Source organism: Cervus elaphus, chromosome 27 (assembly GCF_910594005.1).
Source record: "Cervus elaphus chromosome 27, mCerEla1.1, whole genome shotgun sequence".
Classification (NCBI taxonomy): domain Eukaryota; kingdom Metazoa; phylum Chordata; class Mammalia; order Artiodactyla; family Cervidae; genus Cervus; species Cervus elaphus.
This window is the reverse complement of record NC_057841.1, coordinates 24,548,803-24,572,775: the sequence shown is the minus strand read 5'-3', so window position 1 is coordinate 24,572,775 and position 23,973 is coordinate 24,548,803. Positions and strand designations below refer to the sequence as shown.

Here is a 23,973-nt window from a genome sequence, read left to right as displayed (position 1 = left end):
ATTGTATTTACAGGTGGGGAGCTGCATGATGGGCAAATACTAGGAGGCCCTGGGGTCAGACCCCACAGAATCCTGCCTCTGCCCCTTAAGCTGTGTGTGTAGGTTGTGAGTCTGGAGGAGACTGGCCTGCCCCAGGAGGTGAGAGAACAGGGAGTCTGCTGCACGATGAGTTGGTATGTGTGTGTGTGTGTGTGGGGGGGCAGGCCTGTGTGACCAAGGGATTGGCAGGCCATGGAAAGGATTTGGGGTTTGTTACTCAGTGCCGTGGGCAGCCACTGAAGGGTTTGAATGGGGGCAGGGATGTTTTCAGGTGATTGTTTTCACCCTGTCCTTCTAGCCTTGGTCTGGAGGATGTGTGAGAAGAGGGGAAGTGGGCAGGGTGTCCATAGGAAGGCCTTCGAGGAAGCTATTGCCATTCAGAGGCTGAGCCAGGCCCATGCTCCATCATTTTAAGTCTCTCTCAGATGGGAACCTTCCATCACCTCAGATGGGGCACTTCTAGAGCCACAGTACAAAGGGGCATGTCCTTCTCACAACCAGACTTCTGCTAAGTCATCTAGATCTGTGCACTTCATCCCCTTCCATTCACACGAAAGAAGAACATGGCTCTGCCCATCACCTCCCCCCATAGGCTGGCGTTGAAGCCCAAGGTTGCTGACCATGCAGGTGACATTACTTTGAAATCTATAATTCTAAGTATTTTAAGTAATTCTGCTCCATCATATCAGTGATGGATTTAACACACAAAACCATCTTCCTCTAGATCTACTATTATCTGTTCCCCCTTTTTGGATAATGAATCCAAGGTTTAGAAAGGTAACATACTTCACCCAAATCACACACCAGGTTGAAATGCAGGCCCTTGGATTGCTTAGTCTTTGCTTTGAGTTCATTCTTCACTACTGTATCCTCAGTCCCTAGAACAGCGTCTGGCAGGTGCTCAGTAAATGTGTGCTGGATAGTTTATATTGGGGCGCTCTGACACACAGTGTTAGGAACCCAACCCCAGGCACCTGAGCTACCTGGGAAGCCGAGCGGAATCCACTCCTGGGAGTCTGCATGCACCAGAAGAAGTGGACGCTCCCTGCATTCTCCATGCCTTCAGCACATTCTGGTGCTGCCCCACTGACCAGTGAGGACTTGGGGCATACCCATCTGCCCCTTCTGCTCACATTGACCTCTGGAGGATCGGTCCTGGGTCAGGCTCCCCTCCTCGTGCATGAGGCCTGGTACCTGTTACATATGACTGGTTATAGAATTCAACCTGAGTATCGAGCACCAGAATATTGACAGGGGCTCCTGCGTCTGCCTTGCTCCAGGCCAGGACCCATCTTCGAACCCATCTCATATGAGGGAGAGTCCAGGTACAGGCAGAGCTGAGACTAGGTCCCTGCTGGAAGGGCCGGCACCAGGTGGGGGCCAGTCAGTCCTTAGAGACACCGTGCTGCTCTTGGTTCTCTTGAGGTGAGCCTCAGATCCCAGGGAAAAGGAAGCAGTTTGAAGCCTCCTGAGCCCAACTGTGGAGAGCATGGTGATGCAAGCCTGTGAGACGAGGAAGCAGGAAACAGGAGGATGAGTTCCGTTTTGGCTGTGTTAATTTTCCTGATAGAGTTGGCTATCAAGTATCAAGTCTGTGGTGGTGGTTTAATTGCTAATTCGCGTCTGACTCTTGGGACCCCATGGACTGTAGCCCACCAGGCTCCTCTGTCCGTGGGATTTTTTCAGGCAAAAATACTGGAGTGGCTTGCCATTGCTTTCTCCAGGGTATCTTCCTGACCCAGGGATCGAAACTGGGTCTCCTGCATTGGCAGGCAGATTCTTTACCAACTGAATCACTATGTCTGTAAACAGCTGGAAATGGAGCTCTGACGAGAGGGAGGTGAGGGCTGAGGGTGCAGATCAGGGCACTTCCCCACACTCACAATCCCCTCTTCCTGCCTCCTGTAATGGCTGGACTGTTCTTTGCACCATTAGAGGTGGGGCTGCATCCTGAATGAAATGAATTTGTTTTACTCACCTTTCCAGCGGAAGTTCTGTAATTGCTCACACCCTGTCTCTGTTTTTACCATCTGTTGAGTGAGTTTAATGAATTTTATATGGTGTGTTCTTTATTTCAGAAAAACTATACAACTCCACTGGACGAGATTTAAGAAGGGCCCTCTTCTCCCTGAAGCAGATATTTCAGGTAAAAAAAAAAAGGGTACTGTCAGGTTCTGTTTTTGCATTGCTGTGGGATTGGATGCAGACAAGTTTATGCCTTTTACTGATTACAAAAAGAGAAACGCTTTAGAGTACAAAGTAAATTTCGGTCAAAATATCAGTTAAGAGTATTTTGACCATATCGAATATTTCAAACAATAGGAAGTAAAGAAAACATCATCAGAATCACAATATCTTTCCATGTTTACTTCAGATTTAAAAAAAATACCTACTAAGATGTAATTGAAGTCTTCTGATCTGCTGCATACTGGCCACCCTCTTGGGGTCTCTTCTCTACTGAATGTCAGATATAGTGTTTACCATGCAAATGCACATTTCTATACTAATGGTGAATATTCGTCCACAACATGTGACATTCTTTTGTGTCAATTGTATGTGCATGCTATCATGCAGCATGTATCCTGATGCAGTTTACTTGGTGAGAACGAGATCAGTGTGGGCATGACCCAGGTAGCTGTGAGTGTCCACTGTGTGAAGGAAGCACAGTTTGTCTTGTTCATCGTCTGCTGGTGGACATTTGGGTTCCTCTCCAGGGTTCTGCTGTTATAAACCATGCTGCTAGGGACACGCCCCCTAGCATGCATGTGTAGGCATCTCTGTTAGGTTCCATCTTATCCTTTGCCCCAAACTTTCCCTCTGCTTCTCCCCTGGGCAAGTCACGAGCTTAGTGAAGAGGGTTGGGACTGGGGTGCAGGCAAACTCCAAGCTGTCACCCACAGGAGACTTTAGGGGAGAGAGACAGAGAGCCAGGTATGAGAGTGAGGCCGCTGTGCCAGGGCAGGGTCAGGAAAGGCAGGATGAACTTCGTGGAGAAGATGGCATTTGCACTGAGCTCGTGTCTGCATAGGTTCAGCGTTCTTGCTCTCACCCTATTAGACTCTAGGGTGTAGTCAGTCCATTTCTCTTTAGTTCCCATCTCCTTCACATCCTTAAAGAATTTTCTGTCAGTGATAGCTCCAGCCTGAGTGACCGTCTCCTTCATGGATGTTTCCTGTCTCAGGGGGATTGGCAGAAAGGCAGGCCAACAGGCCATCCCGCCTGCATGTTCTTGTCCCATTTTAAAACCTGTTCAACCGTGCACACCCTCATCTTTTTCCCAGAGCAGAACCCTTCTCAGTGACAGTATTTTTGGAGACGAGTCCTCATGTCTCATCTTCCCACACTACAGGTGTGACCCTGAGTCACCGTTGTCCCTTTAGATCGCACATCTCAGAAGTGCCTTGAGGTTTGGGGTCATCCTTGGTTCAGGCCGTTTCTTCTGGGAGAGTTGTAACAGCTGTTGTGGACACTGTTCGGTCCTCCACGACTCAGTCCATCCTCCAGCTTCCACCAGAGGGGGCTCACGAAGTCCTTCTCACGCTGGTTCCGTGTAGCCTTATGGGTTACATCTGAATCTCTCAGGACAACACTGAGGCCCTCTGGCCCTGGCCTCTGCAGCTCACCTCCCTGTCCTTTGCTGCAGGGACATCTCACTGTGATTGTGTTCTGGGAACAAGCCATGCCCTTTCTCTTCTGTTCCTTCGCCCCCGGACCTATTGCTTCTATCCCAGGATGGTTCCTCCCCACATCCCCTCCCCATGTCCCTCAGTTTCCCACCCCGTGTCTCCTCTTGCCAGGGATTCTCTGGATGAACCCTCACTCCAGTCAAGGGCTCTCCAAATACCTCTATTGCTGTGCTTACCTCTGGAACAGAGCTTGAGATACTCCAGGGTGCTTGTCTGAGTCCAGTTACCTGTGAGCTCCCTGGAGTCCATCACTGGCTCTTTGGAGCCTCATGCAGTGGCTGGTGCTACTGAAGCAATAGATGAACAGACCGGGTGATTGGAATACTCTTCTCAAGGGTGTCTGTCTTCAGTCTTTCCTCTCTTTTATTTGAGTAAATGCTTCGCTAATTACTTGTCCCCAAGTTTCACTTCCCATGTATTTATCAGTGTCTCCTTGCTTTGTTTTTTTCAATTTCAGTAAGCTTTTTTCTCCCCCCAAACTTATTTACTTTTAATCGAAGGAAAATTGCTTCACAATATTGTGTTGGCCTCTGCCACACATCAACATGACTCAGCCATAGGTATACATGTGTCCCCTCCCTCTTTAACTTCCCTCCTATCTCCCACCCCTTCCCACCTCTCTAGGTTGTTACAGAGCCCTGGGTTGAGTTCCCTGGGTCATATAGCAAATTCCTATCAACTGAACAAAACAGAACTTACTTTACCCTCTGTTACATCCTTCTCTCGAACTCAGATTCCTGACAGCAGCTGGGCTGGGCTCGTACTGTACTGCCGGAAGTCCACACTCATGACACTCCACACCCTCACCCGTATCACCCTTCAGCCTGCCTGCTGTTTCCATTGTTCAGCTTTTCCATTGTTCGCCTCACTGAGTATCCAGTTGGTGGCAGAACCACACAGAGAAGTGCTCTTCCAAGTGACTTTGAAACATTACAGTTTGTGTACTCTGGGTGGAATATACTCTTAGAAGATAAAGAACCACACATACACATGCAGATCAACTGTTTATAATAATCATTTTGCTGGTAGTAGTGTTAATATTGCTATTCTGATACTGCAGTTTGTGTGTTTTCTAATTTTGTTATTCTTAAGAGTTCTTAAGGATTAGGGTTCTTAGTGTGTGGAAGAAAGTTGATAGAAAGATAAAACAGTTAAGTTAAGAAAAGCCTGGATTTCTGAATTTAATTGGAAGTATTGAAATGAACCCATGGTGTTTATTATCCTAACAAACTTGCAAAACATATTTCTAGCACTAAGTTTATTGAAAAGTACTAGAAGCAATGATCAACCCTTTAGCAAAAACCACCACTAGCATAGAGACTGTGGTCTTAAAATACTGAAAGGAACCAGAGTTCCTTGGAGAAATAGCTGACTTCAAGTCTGGCCTAGGAAATAGGTAAAATAAACTTGGAACATATTATTATAGATAGCAAAGAAGCCATCAAATATGACTAGGATTATTGCCAAAGGAACTTGGGAGCATGTTGAAGGGTCTCCCATTGGCTGGCTGAAGATGGACAATATAAGCATCAACAAGCATGATAATTACATTGGATTGAAGCACATCAGCTTAATCTGCATTTATGAGTTCATAATAATACTAAAGAATAACAATGAATTGGTCACCAATGGAAGAAAGATGTTGGTGAACCAGCCGTTTATTTTGAAAAATGGGTAAAATTCTAAAATCACACATTTATCTTACTTATTCCTATATGAGCTTTAGGATAATCAAATAGTAGTTGAGGGAAGGTATGCTTATAAAAATATTCTAGCTATTTAGTAAGAAGGAGTGATATAGTTAGAGTATCACTTAGAACATCAGAGTTTTGCAACCCTGAATGAATTAATGGATCTAGGTATGGAGCTTCAAGACCTGCTGATGCAATGGAAATGAGATGCAACCAGCTATTATGTACCTTCTCATGGAAACTCACACTGCCATTGAGGATGCAGTCACACCAACAGATTCAACCCTGGATGTGTCTGATCCTACATCTCTATGCAGTAAACAATTTACAGATGATCTAAGACATAGGCACATGTTAAACCACACTACAAGTAATCAACACAACCCAGAATACAGGCTACTCTGAAGGACAAATGATCTAGCTTCTTCAACACACCGATTACAAGGGAAAAAAAGAGGTGATTTAAAAGACATTTTAAAGTTGTATCAACTAATTGCCACATGTGGATCTTATTTCAATCCTACTACAAAATGTCAAAAAAAAAAAAACCCTGTAATTTTGAGACAGTTGAAATTGGTCATTGTCCAGTTGAAACTGGACATTTGATAATATTAAGAAAGTATTCATTTTTATGTTGAGTACATAATTTTTTTATGGTGATTACATAATTTTAAAAAGCGTTCCTATACTCTGGAGGTACATATTAGAATATTTATGGATTAAATCATGTGACATCTTGGATTTGCTTCAAATGAATATGGCAGCAGACAGGGTGGGGTGATAGATGGAACAGGATTGATGTGAATTGATTGGCACCTGGCTCCCTAACTTGTTCTGTCTTCTTTTGTATGTTTCAAGTTTTCCATGGTGAAAAAGTTAAAAGATAAATTGAACACATGGCGATCTAGTTTCATACCCCCTCACCATGTTTGTTCTATAGTGTTGTCTGTCTGAATTCTCAAGGATACTGTTTCCACCTTCTACTCAGCAGACACGTATTTTTGAACAGCCTTTGTTGGCATTATGTAGGCAAGGATGAAGACATTTGCTCCCAGAAGTTTAATCTGTTTGGAAGACCACAGACCTGTCCATCAAATAGCTCCATCCCACAGGGGTCTTGGGTGGATTCCACAGCCAGCAAGCTGTCTGGAGTTTAGATCACCTTCTCCCACACCCAAGTGTCTGCATCTCTATCATATCTTAGGTTTCTTTGATGTGTGGAAGTTCCTTTTGGAACTCCAGTTTAAAGGGTGTAAAAACACAGCCATTGGTCATTTGGATTGAGTTGAATATTTCTTGATTAACAGGTGTCAAAAAAATTATCACAGGTTAAAGTGTGGCCATTAATCTGAAATTCAAGGATGATCTCTTATTAGTTACTGTTAATATGTTGATTTCATTGGAGTTGGAAAGCAGTGTTTCAAAAATCATTTATTAACGCCCATATACTTTAAGGTATGTGTTCAAAATCTTGTATATTGCCAATTTGGAAGATATTTTCTACATTTATTATCAGTATATTTTAATTTCCTAAATGCCTTATCTGCATATGTGCATCAATTTAAGTTAGGGTTCCGGATTATTTTTGTAAACACTGCCCAGTGTCTTTTTCCAAGAACCTTTGCCAGACAGTCATCTCTCTGCTATATTAATATTAGTGATTAGCTTGAGTGGTTTCTTGAGAGCTTGTTCTCACTTTTTCACCATGAAGTCATGTGTGAATCTAGTTTTAGTTAAAGTAATAAACATTTGTTACATGCTTGGAAAAACTTTCTGACTAGACATGAGCTCATCTAAATGTTCGCTTTTCACATATGCTGGTGGAAAAGAATATGGATGAAGGGAGAATTATTTTTATTTCCTTCATACATACGAGTGTAAAGTGATTTTCCAAAAATCATGATATTGTCCCATTTTCTCTTGCTTCCAAAGCCATGATTATCTTCAAGCCTGAGTTAACACAGCTGTCTTTCATTACCGTCAGGGCACGGCCATGTTCACCCCTCCCCCCAGTGCCCTCTGAATGTTAAGAGTGTGTTTTTGGTTCAAAGGGAGTAGCTGCCTGGCCTGCCACCTCCTCCCCACCCCCACCCCCTTTGCTCAAGTCCTCCATCCGTATAACTGGAAAATGCCATAAAATCAAAATGAGAGGCTGCTTTCAACATGGAGACAGGAGAGTTATGCCAGTGTGTCTAAATTATTTTTTTCTTTTTTGGAGATAGACCATGGTTGCTGACCGTTCCTATAATAATAACCTTTCATTATTCTATTAAACTTTCTACTACTTACATCACTGAGGTTTTTCATTTTTGCTCTGTTGTTATAATTGAAGATGAATGTATCCTAGCTGCATTTGAGACAAGGCAGGGTCCAATCAAGGAAATCTCCTCCCAAAACAGTAGTGGAAAAGTTTGTCTCATAGGGCTCTATCGAACTTGGTACTCCAGGCAAGGAGCTGGCTGGGCCATAATTAGGTCATCTTGGCCAAAGTTTTGCCACTCCTGAGTCTTCATCTGTGAAGGGAAGGCAGGATTAGATGAGTGATTCTTGAACTGGTCGCCCTTTAGGATGGATTTCCTTGGGAATTTAATGTCAGAGCCTGGACCCCACCCTAGAAATTCTGGTTAAACCCTTCTGGGCGGGGGCTATGTCCTGTTCCTTTTTAAAGCTCCATCGATGATCCTGATGTGAGGGAGTAAGGGGTGAGAAGATGACCCTGAGCACCTCTGAATCCCCACAGAGCTTATTAAGCACTGGTTGCCGGGCCCCACAGTGGAGCTTCCTGACCAGTAAGTCAGGGTGGAGCTGGGTACTTTGCATTTCTAACCAGTTTCCAGCTGATGCTCAGGTGCCTATGGCTCCGGAGACCTGTCTTTGAGAACCACCCTATTAGATGACTCCAGTGGTTCCTTCCAGGTCCTGCTTTCTGTGATTAGACTGCAGACCGACCGCAGTGGGGGACAGTGTGGCTGCTCCAGACACAAGGCCGATTCTCTATTCTGCCTCCTCGCTTGTCCTGTGAGCAGCACAACTTGGAAGGTGGAGAAACTACTCCCTTACTTTCTCAGATGCTGTTTGCAAGACCCTCGTAACCTTCCTTAGGAACTGTCCTTTGAAACACACGGGTGGCTTTGAATCCTTCACAGGATGGTCTGTACTGAAACCCAATGTTTCCTGTGTTGAAACCCAGCAGGTTTCAGTGACCAGTCCCTAGGGACCTGTGGGGGCCTGGAGCCTGGTGATTTCTGAAGAATGAAAAACAGATCACTATAAATATTCCTGACAGTCAGGGGATTCATTTGCTTTATCTTTATTAGCTTGCCCAGAAGGCAATAATTGGTCTTTGGCAAACAATGATGTGAAGACTGGTTGTAAAATTCCTCTGGCAATAGTTAAGATGCTTCATTTGAATAGAGCCGAACAATCTTCAGAGGTCAGTCTGGAGTCAGAGGCTTGTACGTAGTTTTCACTGCACAGCCTGGATGGAGGATGGACTGGGACAGTATTTGAAGTTTCTCTCTCTCTCTCTCTTTTTTTCTTTCCCTGTTTCCTGCCAGGATGACAAGGATTTGGTGCATGAATTTGTAGTGGCTGAAGGTCTGACGTGTTTGATCAAGGTGGGAGCTGAGGCAGATCAGAACTATCAGAACTACATTCTGAGGGGTAAGTTACGCTGGATGGTTGGTACCCAGCCCCTCCAAGAACTTCAATACTGAGAGCTTTTTAAAAAGACTTGGATTACCAGGTAAGGTGATGAAGACATCTTGTAGCAAAAGATGACACCTTCATCAGGTTTTATCAGTTCTCATAACTTAAATTAGAGACCGAGTTCATTTTACTGACTTTACGTGAAATCTCTTCCTAGTCGTTGAGAAAAGAGAGCATTCTGCACACTAGGTTCTTTATATTCTCTTTTACTTAGTGAGGAAAGGGACACACCAGGTGGCTTGGAAAAGGCCTGCATTGCAGCACAAAGCCCCCTAAAATCAACAAAGCCAGTTATTACCTGGGAAAAATACCATCTACAACTTGGATTATCACTGGGAGTACCTGTCAGAAGCACGCATTCCTCATCAGGTCTGGGCCGGGCCCAGAATCTGCATTTTACAGAAGGATGCTGAAAACTACTTCTGTAATTTCGTTTTTTTTTAACAAAGTGGTGCATGTGTGGTGTTTGAAGCACTGATTACTCTTCTAGTTCATCAAGTGAATGCTCTTTTCAGAGTTAAAGTATCTTTGTGTATCTTCATGTAAATAATTTTCTTTGCTTCCATAACGTCTGTGAATAGGCAGGGCAGGCATTATTAGGTTGCATCGTGTGACATAGCTATTATCAGCAGTATTAACTTAGCAGAGAAAAAATTTAATGCAGTTCAGTATTGTCTCCATTTTGCAGTTGAAAAATCTGACTCAAAGAGGTTGAACACTTGCCTAAAAAATTCACTTCTTCTAGTGTGAAGTGGACCACGGGCCATATCCAGGCACTGGGGCACATCATGGCTGATTGGGGTCCTGTTTCCCCTTCTGCACCTATGCCTGTAACTACACAACTCTGTGTTCCTATAAGAAAGAAAAAGACCGTCCTTTCTTTTCCTTGGATGAAGGCAAAATACACAAAATGTGATTTAATAGCAAATGTCCTTGGTTAGAGTTGAATGAGGCGCGCACAGTGAAACAGTCTCCTGCAGTTTCCTGTTGTGTTTTAACTGTGAGAAGGTTTCTTATGTTCTGAGTTGTGACCCAGCTCCTGGAACTCTCTGGATCCTTCCCCGTTTTCTCTGCTTCTGGAGAGCCACGGCAACAACGGCAGAAGCCAAAGGGAAAACTGAGCACTCGTTAAAAAAATTTTAACAATGTATTGTCATAAAAAAATTTTAAGGATGTATTGTCATGTCAGTGTTAATTATTTCTGTTCATTTTGATAAATGCCACGTGTGTGTGTGAGAGAGGATATCTCAGCCTCAGTTTCTCTGCTCCATGTGTTTGTGAGGCTGGCGAGGCACCTCCTTCTGTCCACCTTCTATCTTTTCCTGGAAGTGTGGAAGAGTCTCACTTCAAACTGTTGGTAGAAATGCTTTATGGATGAATTTTATGATTTCTGATCTCAATGTCATTAAATCATTTATATGGAAGCTTTTACGGTATGTGTAGACAAATTAACCATAGACTTTGTCCTGCAAATGCAGCAGTCCTTCTGTGTCTGAAAAGATGTATAAAAGCCTTGATGCTCATCCTCATATTTCCATCTACACTGGCCCAACACCTGGAAGAGGGCATGGCACAGAAATAAGGAGCATTTCCTCTGGGTTATTTTCCAGGTTACTTATACTGTGGATGCTCCTAAGTTGAACCACGTGGAAAGAAGTATACCTAAAATTGCCTAATTCTGAATACTGGGTCCAAATTGACAGTGTTTTTTTGTTGTTGTTATTGTTGTCATGTTTAAAGTGTACATCATTTTCACTTAAAAAGAAAGTCTTCCCCAAAGGATGCTGGCATGAATACACAGACCTCCACACACCTCTTTAGAACCAATAACCATCTACATGTTTATGCTTCTGACCCTTACCTAGGAGTGTATATATGCATTTTTATAGAGCCATCATCAGTATAAGCATGTCCATTCATCGGCCTCCAAGGCTGGAGGGAGTGGGGTGGTTCTGCCTGCTATGGTCAGCGCCCTCTTATCAGGAAGGTAAAGTTCTTGTCAGGAGTCCCCCACAGAGCTCCCATGGATTAGAACTGGGTTGCACGGCCACCTATAGCTGCAAGAGAGGCTGGCACGGTGGGTGCTTGGCTTCCAGGACTCTGAGGGGAGTCAGGCAGCAAGAGAGAAGGGATTGGCTTTGTGTCTGCAGGTTGCTCGTGTCTGCCACATGGAGGGAGTAAGGAAGGAAAAACTCAGCCCAGCTGAGAAAGCCTTCTGATAAACAGTCCAGCGGTGGCCTGGTTGGAGATAGAGAGGCACCTGTCTGTCAGTGAGGGCATCATGATACAGGGACAGCGTAAGCTCAGTGACTGTGCAAGGTCCCAAGTAGTGAATTGTGTCCATGGTACTTGCAGGTGATCAAAGATGGTGTTGACCTGGAATCCTTCAGCTGGGCTCTCCACCCAGTGTACACTTATCATTAAGCTTGTGGTGGCTTGTTGATCTATAGTATCCTTATCTGCACTGGAAAGACACTAAAAGCCATCACCCAATGCTTGCAAATCAGAACTCCCAGGCACAGCCAGGGGAGAGCCCTGCCAACCACCTGCTACTTCTCTGTCCTGGAAGGAAATGCCACTGAGGTAGGACCCTCATATAACAGCACTGCCTAATCCGTGAGCAGACCCCAGGTCTGCATTGCCACCACCGAGATCTTGCCTTCTGATTTTGATTTTCCAGTGGTGTCTGTTTATTGGAGGCCAGACGGCCACCATCTGTTACCTGGGAAACGAGTGAGTGGCCCCTCACATTCAGGTTACTACAAGATGTCCTGCTTTCCATGCAGCTAAGGGGCCTTTGCACACTTCCACTGAGTCTCAGAGAACTTGGGGTAAGCAGGGCACTGGGTGCACACGTTAGCATGTCTGGACACATCTGACTGAAGCCCATGCCAAGAAAGTGCATTTCTGAGGGATGTAAAGGACAGATTTCTTAGGCTGTGACTTTTGTGCTTTGATACAAGGAAGCTATCATTTTCCCCAGCCCACGTGTTGAGTCATCCCTTCCTGACCTTGAAGACATGTGGGCTTTTCTAGGTTGTGATCGACTGCCAGCAGCCACCAGACAATTGCAATCAAGGATAGCCTTTGAATTGCCTCTTTGTCCAACCTCATTTTAGCCAAATTACCTTGGGTGAAGGGTGGTAAAGCCAGATGCAGACCAAGAGATAGAAACTGGGAAGAGGTTTCCAGTTTGGTCATTCACCGTCCCCCGGGGAGAACATGTCATGCTGCCCTGGGCCCCTCGGGAGAAGCACAGCAGAGGGCGAAGGCTGGCACCTCTATTGCGTTGTCCACAGAAGGTGGGGTGAGCAGGATTAGGGTTTGCACTGTGTCGGTGGGTCCCGGAGTTCAGGGGCCGTGAGGACAAAAGTGTCCAAGGCCCGCATGACAGGTGGTTGGGGGTGTGGACTTGAGCTGCTGGAGAGGGGGACTGACTGACCTCTAACAAGAGCCTCCAAACTGAGCCCAGACGTCATCTGGAAACTCTCTCACAAGCCATAAGGTGGACCAGTTGTCCCTGTGCTGTGGGGGCGTGTGCCCTTCACAAAATTTCCTCAGGAGCCCCTGTGTGACCGTGTATAATGCCCCCAGATCCAAAGGAAACAGGAGTGTTTGGAGGACCCAGTCCCTTTCACATCTGCTTTTAGGATCTTAATTTATATTTATTTTTGCACTCAGACCTCTGTCAGCTCTCTTTTTTTTTTTTTGAGTATCTGTTGCCCTGAGTTGAGGGTGTATCTGCTAAGACGTAAAGACAGGTTTTGACTTACGGTGTAGCTTCGTACTCTCCAAAAATGTGAGCCGGCTGCTGGGAAGAGGTCTTAAAGGCACAACATGCAGAAATAATATTTATCTGACTTACTATTCTTGAATGGTTATACCTAGTGATCTACAGGGTTTGTGTCTGTGTCTGTGAGAGAGAGAGAGAGAGAGAGAGCTTGCCCATACTTAATATATATCTACTAAGGAATTTTGAATCTCACAATTATTCTTGTTGAAGTAAGACCTTGAGAGCTACATTCCTGGGAACTTAAACTTTCCATGCACAGGCTGAGCATTCACAATAGGCCATGTCAGGCCCTGGGGATGTGCTGATAAAACCAAGATACAGCCAGGTCCTGGAGAAGCTCCCCAGAGGTGCTGCCTGTGACCCGCTTTATATGTTATATCGCAGATGTCTTACATGTCTAGAAATTGCATACAGGTGATTTGCTTTGGTGAGGAAAGAAAAAGATACATAGGATCAGTAAGACCAGCTGCCTTTTCTGGCTGTCCCTCAAAAGAAGCTGCCTCTTAAAGGCTAGTTTTAAGTGGAGAAATTTAATCATTTTTCCTAAAGCAAAATACCAATTAATTCTTAAGTATTCTACTTCTAAATTCTAATGACTAAAATACCTAGTCATTATCAGAGCTGGTTAAGACCTTAAACTCCTTTAAACTCAGCCTTTGCATTTTGGGAGAAAACTGCAGATAACTGTGTTTGCTCCTAAATTAAAAAAAAAGAAAAGAAGTTGAAGTATAACTGCTTTACAATGTTGTGTTACTTTCCTCTGTACAACACAGTGGATCAGCTACATTTCTTTAAATGTGTTAATGATTGTCGACATTTAAAAATTGAGAGATTTGACATTAAAAAAAAATCCAGATTTCTGGTGTCTTTGGAAAAACTGAACCAGAGAATTTCAGTGCCTTGCCAGATGTCACTTAACTAATGGAGGGAAATGCCTTGTGTATAAGGGGATCTCTTAATGAGGATCAGGACTTGTGGTCAGACAGCTTTGGTCAGGATCTATATCACCAGGAACCAGGCAGTAGTACAAAAGGATCAAATGGTAACCAAATGATGATGAAACCAACATTCTCCATCCCAGGAAAACTTTAATGTTTATCTTTTGACATTTCAAAGCCAAGGAGGAGAGTGGAGGTTGGGTTCAAGCTAGATGAGGGAGGGTAGAGAAGGGCCCAGACTGGCACCCAGGTGGACAGATGAGAACAGAAGGGGGGAGCTGCTCACTTCCTGAGCCAAAGTCCATTCCTTGGCTGCCTTGCTTTCTACCCGCCAGCCGGGCCTGACTCTCCTCCACCCCTTACCCTAGTCCTGAGGTGCACCCAACTGTCAGGGAGGAAACTTCCTCTTTCTTACCTCTTGCTGAGTCAGGACGTCAGGGATTAATCATGGCAGCCACATGGCCAGTTGTGTGGATGACCCAACAGCACATGTCGTGGTAGTCTTTGTCACAGCCCCCTGCGGAGAGGGGAGCTGAAATCAGGGTCAAGGACAGAATCCTCCATTTGATGTTTTTCCTCTTATTCTGTCAGTGTGGTGGGGGCTGTTCCCAGTAGAAAGTCATGTTGGCCATCACAAGTTAGCAGCCCATGGGGCCAACTTGACCCTGCAGAGATGAGAGTCTCAGGGCATCAAGGTGAGTGGAATAAAGGTAGCCCGACATGGCACAGCTGACAAGAAAACCTTGTCAACACTGATATGTAGATTTAAAAAAAAAATGGAAATAGAGTTAAAAAAAATTTTTTTTATCTCCTAGTTTGTGAAGACACAATTGTCTGAAAAGCAAACAGCATAAAAAGGAAAAATGTAAAAATCACCCACAGTCCCATAAAACAAAGACCGTTTTCTACGCACCCATGTACATGCCTGTGTTGTATGTGCCTTTTACAAAAATAAAGTGACCTGTCCACATGTTGTCAGCCACGACTCCTGGAAGGGAACGGTGGACCTTGGTGGCTGGCTTTGTGACATCTCCTAATGTTCTCAGTCACTCAGTCGTGTCTCTTTGCGACCCCATGGACTGCAGCCCACCAGGCTCCTCTGTCCATGGACTTCTCCAGGCAAGAATACTGGAGGGGGTTGCCGTTTCCTACTCCAGACATCTCCTAGTCCTTCGCACTATTCTTTAACTTCTTTAAACTGCTTCTCCCTCACCTAAAGAGATAATACCTTTTTTATAGGAATGGTGTCAAGGTTAAAGAGCTCATTGTTGCTGTTTAGTCGATAAGTTGTATCTGATTCTTTTGTGTCCCCATGGACTGTAGTCTGCCAGGCTCCTCTGTCCATAGGGATTCCCAGGCAAGAGTACTGTAGTGGGTCACCATTTCTTACTCCAGGGGGTGTTCCCTACCCAGGGATTGAACTCGTGTCTCCTGCACTGGCAGGTGGATTCTTTACCACTGAGCCACCAGGGAATCCTAAAGAGCTCATAGAAAGATCTAAATAAAGGCGTGAATTGTAGGTATGACAGTTGTTATCAGTAGTAATATTATTAATGCAGTAATCATCTGCTATGGGCTGAATTATGTACCTCTCAAATTCATGTTGAAGTCACACCCCTCAATACTTCAGAATGTGACTGTATGTGAAGACAGGTGGTTAAGTTAAAAAGAGATCACTGGGCCCTGATCCAGTATGACTACTGTCCTTAGAAGAAGAAGAGATTAAGTCACAGACCTGTTGGGGGGAAATGATGTGAAGACACAGGGAGAAGAGAGCCAAGGAGAGAGACCTCAAGAGAAACCAACTCTGTAGACACTCTGAACTTGGATGTTCTCCAAACTCTGAGCAGTAAATATCTGTTGCTCAAAACCCAGAGCCTGTGGTATTTGTCACAGCAGCTCAAGTGACTGATACATTGCCCTTGCAAGAGACCCTGGGAGTTATTGGGTAGTACCTAGGGTGAAAGTCCTGGGGATGGAGTTGTTGGGTTCGGAGCATGTGCGTCTCTGTCTTGTTTGGGGTTGAATAATTGCCCTCTGGAGTGGATAAGTGAATTTATGCTTCCATCCATGGTCTCCATTCTGTGCGTTTACTCCAGGCTGGGGGTGTTCATTCTTTGTAATCTTTGACATTCCTGGTGATTGCGTGTGTGCATACTAAATCCCTTCAGTCCTGTCCAACTCTTTGCGACGCTATGAACTGTAGCCTGCCAGGCTCCTCTGTCCGTGGGATTCTTTAGGGAAGAATACTGGAGTGGGTTGCCATGCCCTCCTCCAGGGGAATCTTCCTAACCCTGGGATCAAAACTGCATCTCTTGTGTTGGCTGGTGGGTTCTTTACCACTAGCGCCACCTGGGAAGCCTGTCATTGTACAGAAGTGTCATTCCTTTTTTTTTTTTTTTTTAATTTTAATGTATTTATTTTAATTGGAGGCTAATTACTTTACAATATAGTAGTGGTTTTTGCCATACATTGACATGAATCCACCATGGGTGTACATGTGTTCCCCATCCTGAACCCCCCTCCCACATCCCTCCCATCCCATCCCTCAGGGTCATCCCAGTGCACCAGCCCTGAGCACTGTCTCATGTATTGACCCTGGACTGGCAATCTGTTTCACATATGATAATATACATGTTTCAATGCTATTCTCTCAAATCATCCCACCCTCGCCTTCTCCCACAGAGTCTGAAGGACTGTTCTATACATCTATGTCTCTTTTGCTGTCTCGCATATAGGGTTATCGTTACCATCTTTCTAAATTCCATATATATGCGTTAGTGTACTGTATTGGTGTTTTTCTAGAAGTGTCATTCCTGATGATTAGGGCACACTTACTCCTACAGACCAGTTTTATAGTCATTTTTATAAAGTAGTTTGTAGTTTTTGGTTGTCATTGTGTTAAATTTGTCCATAAATTTCAGAATAATTGATATCCTTATTTAAAAATTCAGAACTATTGCCTACATGCTCTTTCATGGCCCAGAACAAATCCTTTGCAAGAATATTTTCTCCATCTAACTCTTGTGTGCCATGTCGGTTTCCTTCTCATTTGTTACAGAGCTTTCTGCATATCTCCCCAGGTGTTTTTGTATTTATTTTTTCTTGCTTATTCATTTTTGAGTTGGGTTTGATATTGACCACATGAAAGGATGAGAGGGTTCTCTTGGGTCTTTTTCCTGTTTATATTGTAAACTTGGCATGGGAGTGTCATCTAAGAAAGTTCTGTCTTGCCCTCCTTGGAGGTGTTTTGCTTCAGTTGGGGAACACTGTGTCTTGGGGCCTGGATTCCTCAGTTGTGGCAACTGCTTGGCTAAGACTGGCTCATGAGTGAGATACCTCTTCCCTGAGGGAGTGTTAGCTTCCTCTTCTTTTGTCTTTGCATGTTGGAAATTCTCCCTTTGAGGACTTAAATGAGCATCATGCCTGCTGGAGACTTGGTCTATCAGTTCTGGGTGCTCACCAGCTGTGGTATGTGGGTTGGGCATGGCTGGAGAAGCCGGGCCACTCATAGCTGTGGGATGTGGCCTCCACATTTTGTTTTTATTCTCATTTTCTTCCCTGCTGTAGTTTTTGAAACCTCTGCTTTTGGTGTCTTGGTGCCCTGGTGTATCTCAGCTTGGCCTGACATTTCTGTTCACACGCTTGGCATGCTGTTGGGGACATGGCCTCTGGGTTGAACCAGTCACAGACCTGCCTTGGGCTTTGGTCAGGACAGGAAAGTCATAGCCTGCCCTTCTTGGGGGAGGGAGGCTGAGTCATTCTTGCTGCTGCTATTGGTTTGTGGTGACAGAGGGTTGCCCTTGAGTGGTCTGAGTGTCCCTTCTGTGATGTCTCTTGCCACCCCTTCCATCCTCACCCTCCGTCAGGCCGCTTGCATCCTTCTTAAAAAAAAACTGGGTCAGAGGATATCAAGAGTTGCACTTATGTCTTTCCTTTTCTAGCCCGTCCAGGCACAGGGGCCAAAAGTGGATTCATGCTGAGGCCCTTTGGGTCGTTCCCGTGGCCCATGCGATGATGCGATATTGTGGACTTGTACAGGTTTTCTCCATGACTTTCTCCCAGGAGAAGGAGCTGGTTGCTGGAATCGCCACTCCCCACAGGCCTGCTGCAGTCTCTGGTGTATTTAGATGGAGTCCTCAGGGGCCGTAGTGTGTGGTGGGCTACCCCGAGTCTCGGGGCTCGTGGAACCTCTTCTGCACTTGGTTTCTCATTGGTTATTTGGGTCGATTGAAAGGAAGGGGGCTTGGAGGCTTCTCATTGTGCTGCCATCTTTCTGGAGATGTGAACACGTCAGAATCATCATCGCTTGTGCTCTGTGTCCTGGCAGACCCTCAGTCTGCAGGGCTGCACGCAGGAGCATGGTAGGTCGAGTGGGTGAGGGAGCAAGGGAAGGCCAGAACCGGGTCCTGACCTTTGATGGGGCACAGTGCCCTGTGTTTTTCCTCTGAGTTCTCAGGTGAGAGAGGCAGGTCCTGGGATGGACCGCAGGTAAGACAGGCAACTCGCATGACCTGAGCCCTTCACCACCTTGGGCAGCAAGCAGGATGTTTACCTTCAATATCCAGTTCTAAGTGGGCACTTCCAACTTTAAACACAATCTTGGTTTTCCCCTTCACCCTCTTACAGGGTATTTTTTTCCTTATAGTTAGACAGTGCTTGTTTCTTGGTTAACTTCACCTTAGAAAAGATAAAGCTTTTCTTTCAAGTTTTAGTTTTTCTGAAGTAAAAACCAATGATTATAATTCTGTTGAATGTAGCAGGAATTAAGTAGTAATAGAAACATTCCATAAGATAGTCTTTGTAAAGCAATGTACGACTAGGTCTCCCTGGCCAACATTATCCCAAACCTGGAGCATCGTTATATCAAGATCACGTGAAACTGCTGATCTGTGACCATTTTTACCCGAGACAAGGCAGAGCTGAATGGTTTAACTTAATATTATCATAATTCATTCTTAGGCTGATAAGATGCTTATTTACAATTCACCTTGCATTTTACATGGGCTTACCTGGTGGCTCAGACAGTAAAGAGTATGCCTGCAATGTAGGAGACCCAGGTTCAATCCTTGGGTCAGGAAGATCCCCTGGAGAAGGAAATGGCAACTCACTCCAGTATTCTTGCCTGGAGAACCCCATGGACAGAGGAGCCTGGCGGGTTACAGTCCATGGGGTTGCAAAGAACTGGACTCGACTGAGAGACTTCACTCACTTTGCATTTTATATAGAATACAAGCCCTCTGGAAATTCAGGCCAGTTTATAGACCAAAAAAAAAAAAAAAAAGAAAGAATGAAAGAAAAACCATTCTCCCCCTAGAAAAGAAACCCTTGCTATTTTGTGCAGTCATGCCTCCAAGCACTTCAACCCCTCACAGTCTCAGCCAAAGAGATTTCTCCAGAATTTCCATCTCCATTAGCAGCCCCCATCTTCTTCTTTTATCTGAGATGAGAAGGAAGAAAGTAAAACAGAGTTATTTGGCCTTTCCTATGTGTGGAATTTTCCACAACTAAATCTCGTTGCTCTGTGTTCTTCAGGAATTTTTCCACTTTATTTACACCAAAGATGTGTCTCCTCACTCTGTCCTTCTCTCCTTATTCAGTGGAGTTTTCCAGAGGAACTGCTGACAGAGTGTACTTTGAATCACAATTGTTATTTCCTTGGCTATAACCTTATCTTTTACATAGTCTTTATAGGGCTTATACTTACAAATCCAGGCTTATGATAAAACAGAATGTCTTAAGCAAACTTTAAACCTAGCCTCAAACATGGATTAAAGTTATTTTCCTGGCTGGGATTTACTGGGGAAATGTCAGTTTCTGTATTCATAGATTCTTGCCTTTTAGAGTTTTGAGGGCTCTTGGCAGATTGAGTCACTACCCTGCAGGACACCACTCTCTTCTGAGACTGACTTCCCTTGCCATTGAGATGCACAAGGTCCCCAGCCCGGTCCCTCTGCAGAGCCTCAGACCTGCAAAGCCAGCAGTGTCCTGGGTGTCCCACATGTGCCACGTCCAAACCCCAACCCAACAGCTTCACCCCCCAGGCCAGCACTCCCATGGCTCTGTTCAGAGTATGGATGAAGAGCACAGTTACTTTTCGTATTCAGGTACTACGTGGGGGCCTCCCAGACCCCTCACTCTCAACCCCTCTTTGTCATCATTAACTACCAGATTTGGGCTTCCCTGGTAGTTTAAATGGTAAAGAATCTGCCTGCAATGCAGGGACTCAGGTTCGATCCCTGAGTCAGGAAGATTCCTTGATGAAGGAAAAGGCAAACCACTCCAGTATTCTTGCCTGGAGAATCTCATGGACAGAGGAGCCTGGCGGGCTACAGTTCATGGGGTCACAAAGAGTCGGAACATGACTGAGCAAGTAAGCACACACTGTTCACCCCCTTTCAAGTCTTTGCACCTCTTTTTATCCCCACTGTTAGTTTCTGAGATCAGACCATCATTTTTTCTGTCTGGATCTACTCTCCCAATGCCATAACTAGCCTCTCTGTTTTCAACCCTGTCTCCTGTGGTCCATTTTGCCCCCTGTTGCCTGATTGACCTTCTGCAGTGCCCAGCTGGTCTCCTTGGTTCTCCTCAGGTGAAGGCCTGGCCCTCCCCTGTAGGTAGCACCCACCTTGGTCCTGCTGTGATGTCCCTGTTCAGCCCTCTCCCTGGCTTCAGCATCACCCCTGCTCAGCTGATTTACATCTTATCCTTTGCTACCTGCTCATTCTCAGGATGAGGCTCAGATACAGTGTTCTGCAGGAGACCTTCCCTTGCCCCTCTCATATTTTAGTGCTCTCTGCTTACCCTGGTCTTCACACTTACCTCGCTAATAATAAATATTTGTTCAGCATAGATTATGGGCCAGAGACCCCAGGCTAATCCCCTGCACCATACTTGTTTTTGTGTCAGTTTCCATCCTTGATGCCAGGCTCATTTTAGGAGCTCAGTGAAAGATAAATGATAGAATGTCTGCAGGGAAAAGAACTCATGACTCCTGAGGAAGCTGCTGGTTTGTACTAAGAATTTGGCAGGGGCTGGACTTGCTAACCTGAAGTCTTAGCTCACCATATCTTCTTGTTTTGGAAGTACTATAGCACACATTGATTGTTTTTGGTTACTTAGAAAAAAGCTAAATTATTGAATTTTTCTTTTTGAAAAGCTTACTAGTTCAGTTCATCAATATATTGTATGTCTTACCCTTTTTTTAAACTATTTTCATTATTGAAGTATAGTTAATTTACAATGTGTTGATTTCAGGTATACAACAAAGTGATTCAGTTATATGTGTGTGTGTGTGTTCTTTTTTACATTCAGTGTATGTCTTGACTTTAAATTTGTCATGATTTCTGCAGATAAATGGTATACTTTATAACTGGTTTTGGATCTCAGGGAGTTATTTACTTGCCACCAAAACAAATATGCTCTGAGTTCCTTGGTGTCTGGAACTCATTGACTTTGTGGTCCCAGCTCCAGCCTGCTCTTTGGTGTCATGTAGATCTTCAACTGATATTTGATGGAAGGAAAATAAATAAATGAGTGAGTGAAAGGGGATTCCCCAGAGTCATGACACAGAGCTCTGTCTTGTTCTTACTCAGTATTTTCTGAGTGATTGTGGCTAATCATGGGTGATCAGAAGACTGTACAGTGTGGGGACAGCCACATGCTAAATGATGAAGTGCGATCTGGAGGGTTTTCACTTGGTTGGTTTCTGGTACCCTTGCCATGTCAACCGCGTTATCCCTTGCTTCCTTTCCTCTGTGTCTGCTTTCTCCAGCTCCTTAAAGCTGGGCTCTGCCAAAACCACTCCTGTGCTAGGCTGGTCTGACTCATTTCTGGAGTCAGTTCCCACAGGCAGAGCAATGCTCTGTGGCCCCCACCTCACACACTTGTCTCTGCCCCCAGTGCCTTCCTGGCTCCAGGGTTCCCTGAAACACCACAAGGGCACTTGATTGTCCCAGGATTAGAGCCCTACTCCTTTCTCTCCCAGGTAGCCCTGTCCTTGATGGAGCTTGAGCCTGCAAGAGTTTAAGGAGGGAATAAGTTTAGATAGTTTGGTAAGTAAGGGGTTGTTTGTGGAGAAAGGGACAGAGTTGTTTGTTGCTTTTAGAGGCAGAGTAGGAGCAATGAGTAGGAGTTACAGGAAAGTGGCTTTTGACTGAAGACGAGCTCCTAAAAGAGAGTTGGAAAGCGAGTTGATTTCTCTTGCCAATGTAAACTGATCGTTGGTGACTTTCTGGAGCATTCTGTTGAGGATTCGGAAGCCACATCCAGCATCAGCAGGAAAGTGAGCCACGACGGGTTAGTGATGTCTGTCAACAGCCCGAGCGGTGGGAGTGAGAGCCGGAGGACCAAACATGGCCTTTGCTTCTCCTGGGGAAGTAGTAGGCATTTTCAGAATGTTTACTGAGCTGATTTCAGACAGGTGTGTGGGACAATTAGGCTTCCAACCACAGAACAGACTACTTTGCAATGGGAATGTTCCAAAAGAGCCTGGGGTTGAGGACCTGTTAGGGCCACTAGGATTGGGGTAGGGTGCTACTGGGTGACCTTGTAAATTCCTCCCAGCTCTGAGATTCTATGATTCTTAGGGTGCTACTGGGTGACCTCATAGATTCCTCCCAGCTCTGAGGTTCTGTGATTCTAAGTAAAACAGAAAAAGCAGAAGGGATGAATGCAGAGCCATTTGATTCTGCCTCTTTTATGTGTTATGTATTAGTTGTCATTAGGATTCCCAGGCTACTACCGAGCCTATATTGTCCTTTTTCAGAAAGTTTCAAAGAAGCCCATCTGGTTGCATGGCATGGAGTCCAGCCAAGTTATGGAAAAGATAAACTGTGCTTAGCCATTTCAGGGTCAGTGTTCATAATGATCTGCAAGAGTCTGAAGGGTTATTAGTGAGTTTGTATCCAGGAGTTCATCTGTTCATGGTGAGGTCAGGAGCACAGGAGCCAGTGGGCACTTGTTCTTTCTCCAGAGCCTTAGGACTGGGGGCACAGAGGGCTCGCAGCAACACCGTGGGTTTGGACTCATTGCTTAAACAAGGCAGGACCGGAGGAGTGGATTGGGAGCTATGAAAAGAGGCCCACAGACACAGCCATTTTCTGGGCTTTCTTCTTGACTTCCCTGCTGTCTCTCCACACCAGCATCCCCCTGATCCAAATAGTTTCTCTCCCTCTCTGCCCCTTGCTGCCTCACACTGTTCTTTCCAGATCCTCTTCCTATCTTTCCCAGCATCTCCAGGTCTTAATTAGAGGGCTGCGAAAACGCTGATTTCCCCCAAAAGGCTGATCTTCCCCGATTCTAGATTTCATTGTTCTTTGTCAGTTTATGACCCTAGTTGGTCTGTGGTTGCAGGCCTCAGTAAATGAAGATGGGCTGGTTCATTCATTCATCAGTGAGTGTGACCTGGCGGCCTTACCTGAGTCAGTCACTTTGGGGTCTGACTATGGAGAAACAGAGAACAATACAAATAAGTACTGTAATTTGTCCTGTATTAAGTTATGCAGTTAAGTCCAAGAATAAAGTGCGAAGGGAGAGTAATCTTAACTTTAGTAGGGAAGGCAAATGGCATACTGTGGTCAAGGAGGAATCTGATATGGCCCAAACGATTCCATTCCCCTGGTTGACATCCTATATCATCCTTTCTCCTTGAGTGTGGACAAGATCTGCGATTATGATGGATGTGTGAGTATCACAGAACCACGATTAGGTTGCATTATGTGGTAAAGGAGAAAGGGTTTTACAGATGCAATTGCGGTCCCAAATCAGTTGAGTTCAAATTGGTTAAAAGGGAGGTCGTTCGGGGAGGGACACACTCTTCTGCTGACCTTGAGAAAGTGAGTTGCCTTGAGTTCTTCGGCCGCAATGAAGCTGATGCCGCCAACAACCACAGAAGCTTGGCAGGGGCTCCCCAGCCTCAGAGGGGACCACAACCCCAGCTGCCACCTTGATTGCAGCTTTGAGACACCCTCAGCAGAGGACCCAATTAAGCTCCGCCTGGACTTCTGCCCCATGGAAATGGTGAGATAATAAATATGTGTTGTTTTAGGCTAAGTTTGTGGTACTTTGTTATACAGCAATAGGAGGTGAATACATTTAGCTGCAAACAGTCTCCACAC

General features: G+C 45.0%; 1 protein-coding gene across 9 annotated transcripts in view; it reads left to right on the top strand.

Moving 5' to 3' along the window:
• FHOD3 (formin homology 2 domain containing 3) overlaps positions 1–23,973 on the top strand; it is a 502,620-nt gene that overhangs the window by 219,148 nt on the left and 259,499 nt on the right. For all 9 annotated transcript variants that reach the window (XM_043888946.1, XM_043888942.1, XM_043888941.1 and 6 more), the window contains exons 4-5: positions 2,118–2,185; positions 8,974–9,079. In XM_043888946.1, the coding sequence (XP_043744881.1) occupies positions 2,118–2,185; positions 8,974–9,079 (174 nt within the window). The remainder of the gene's footprint in view (positions 1–2,117; positions 2,186–8,973; positions 9,080–23,973) is intronic.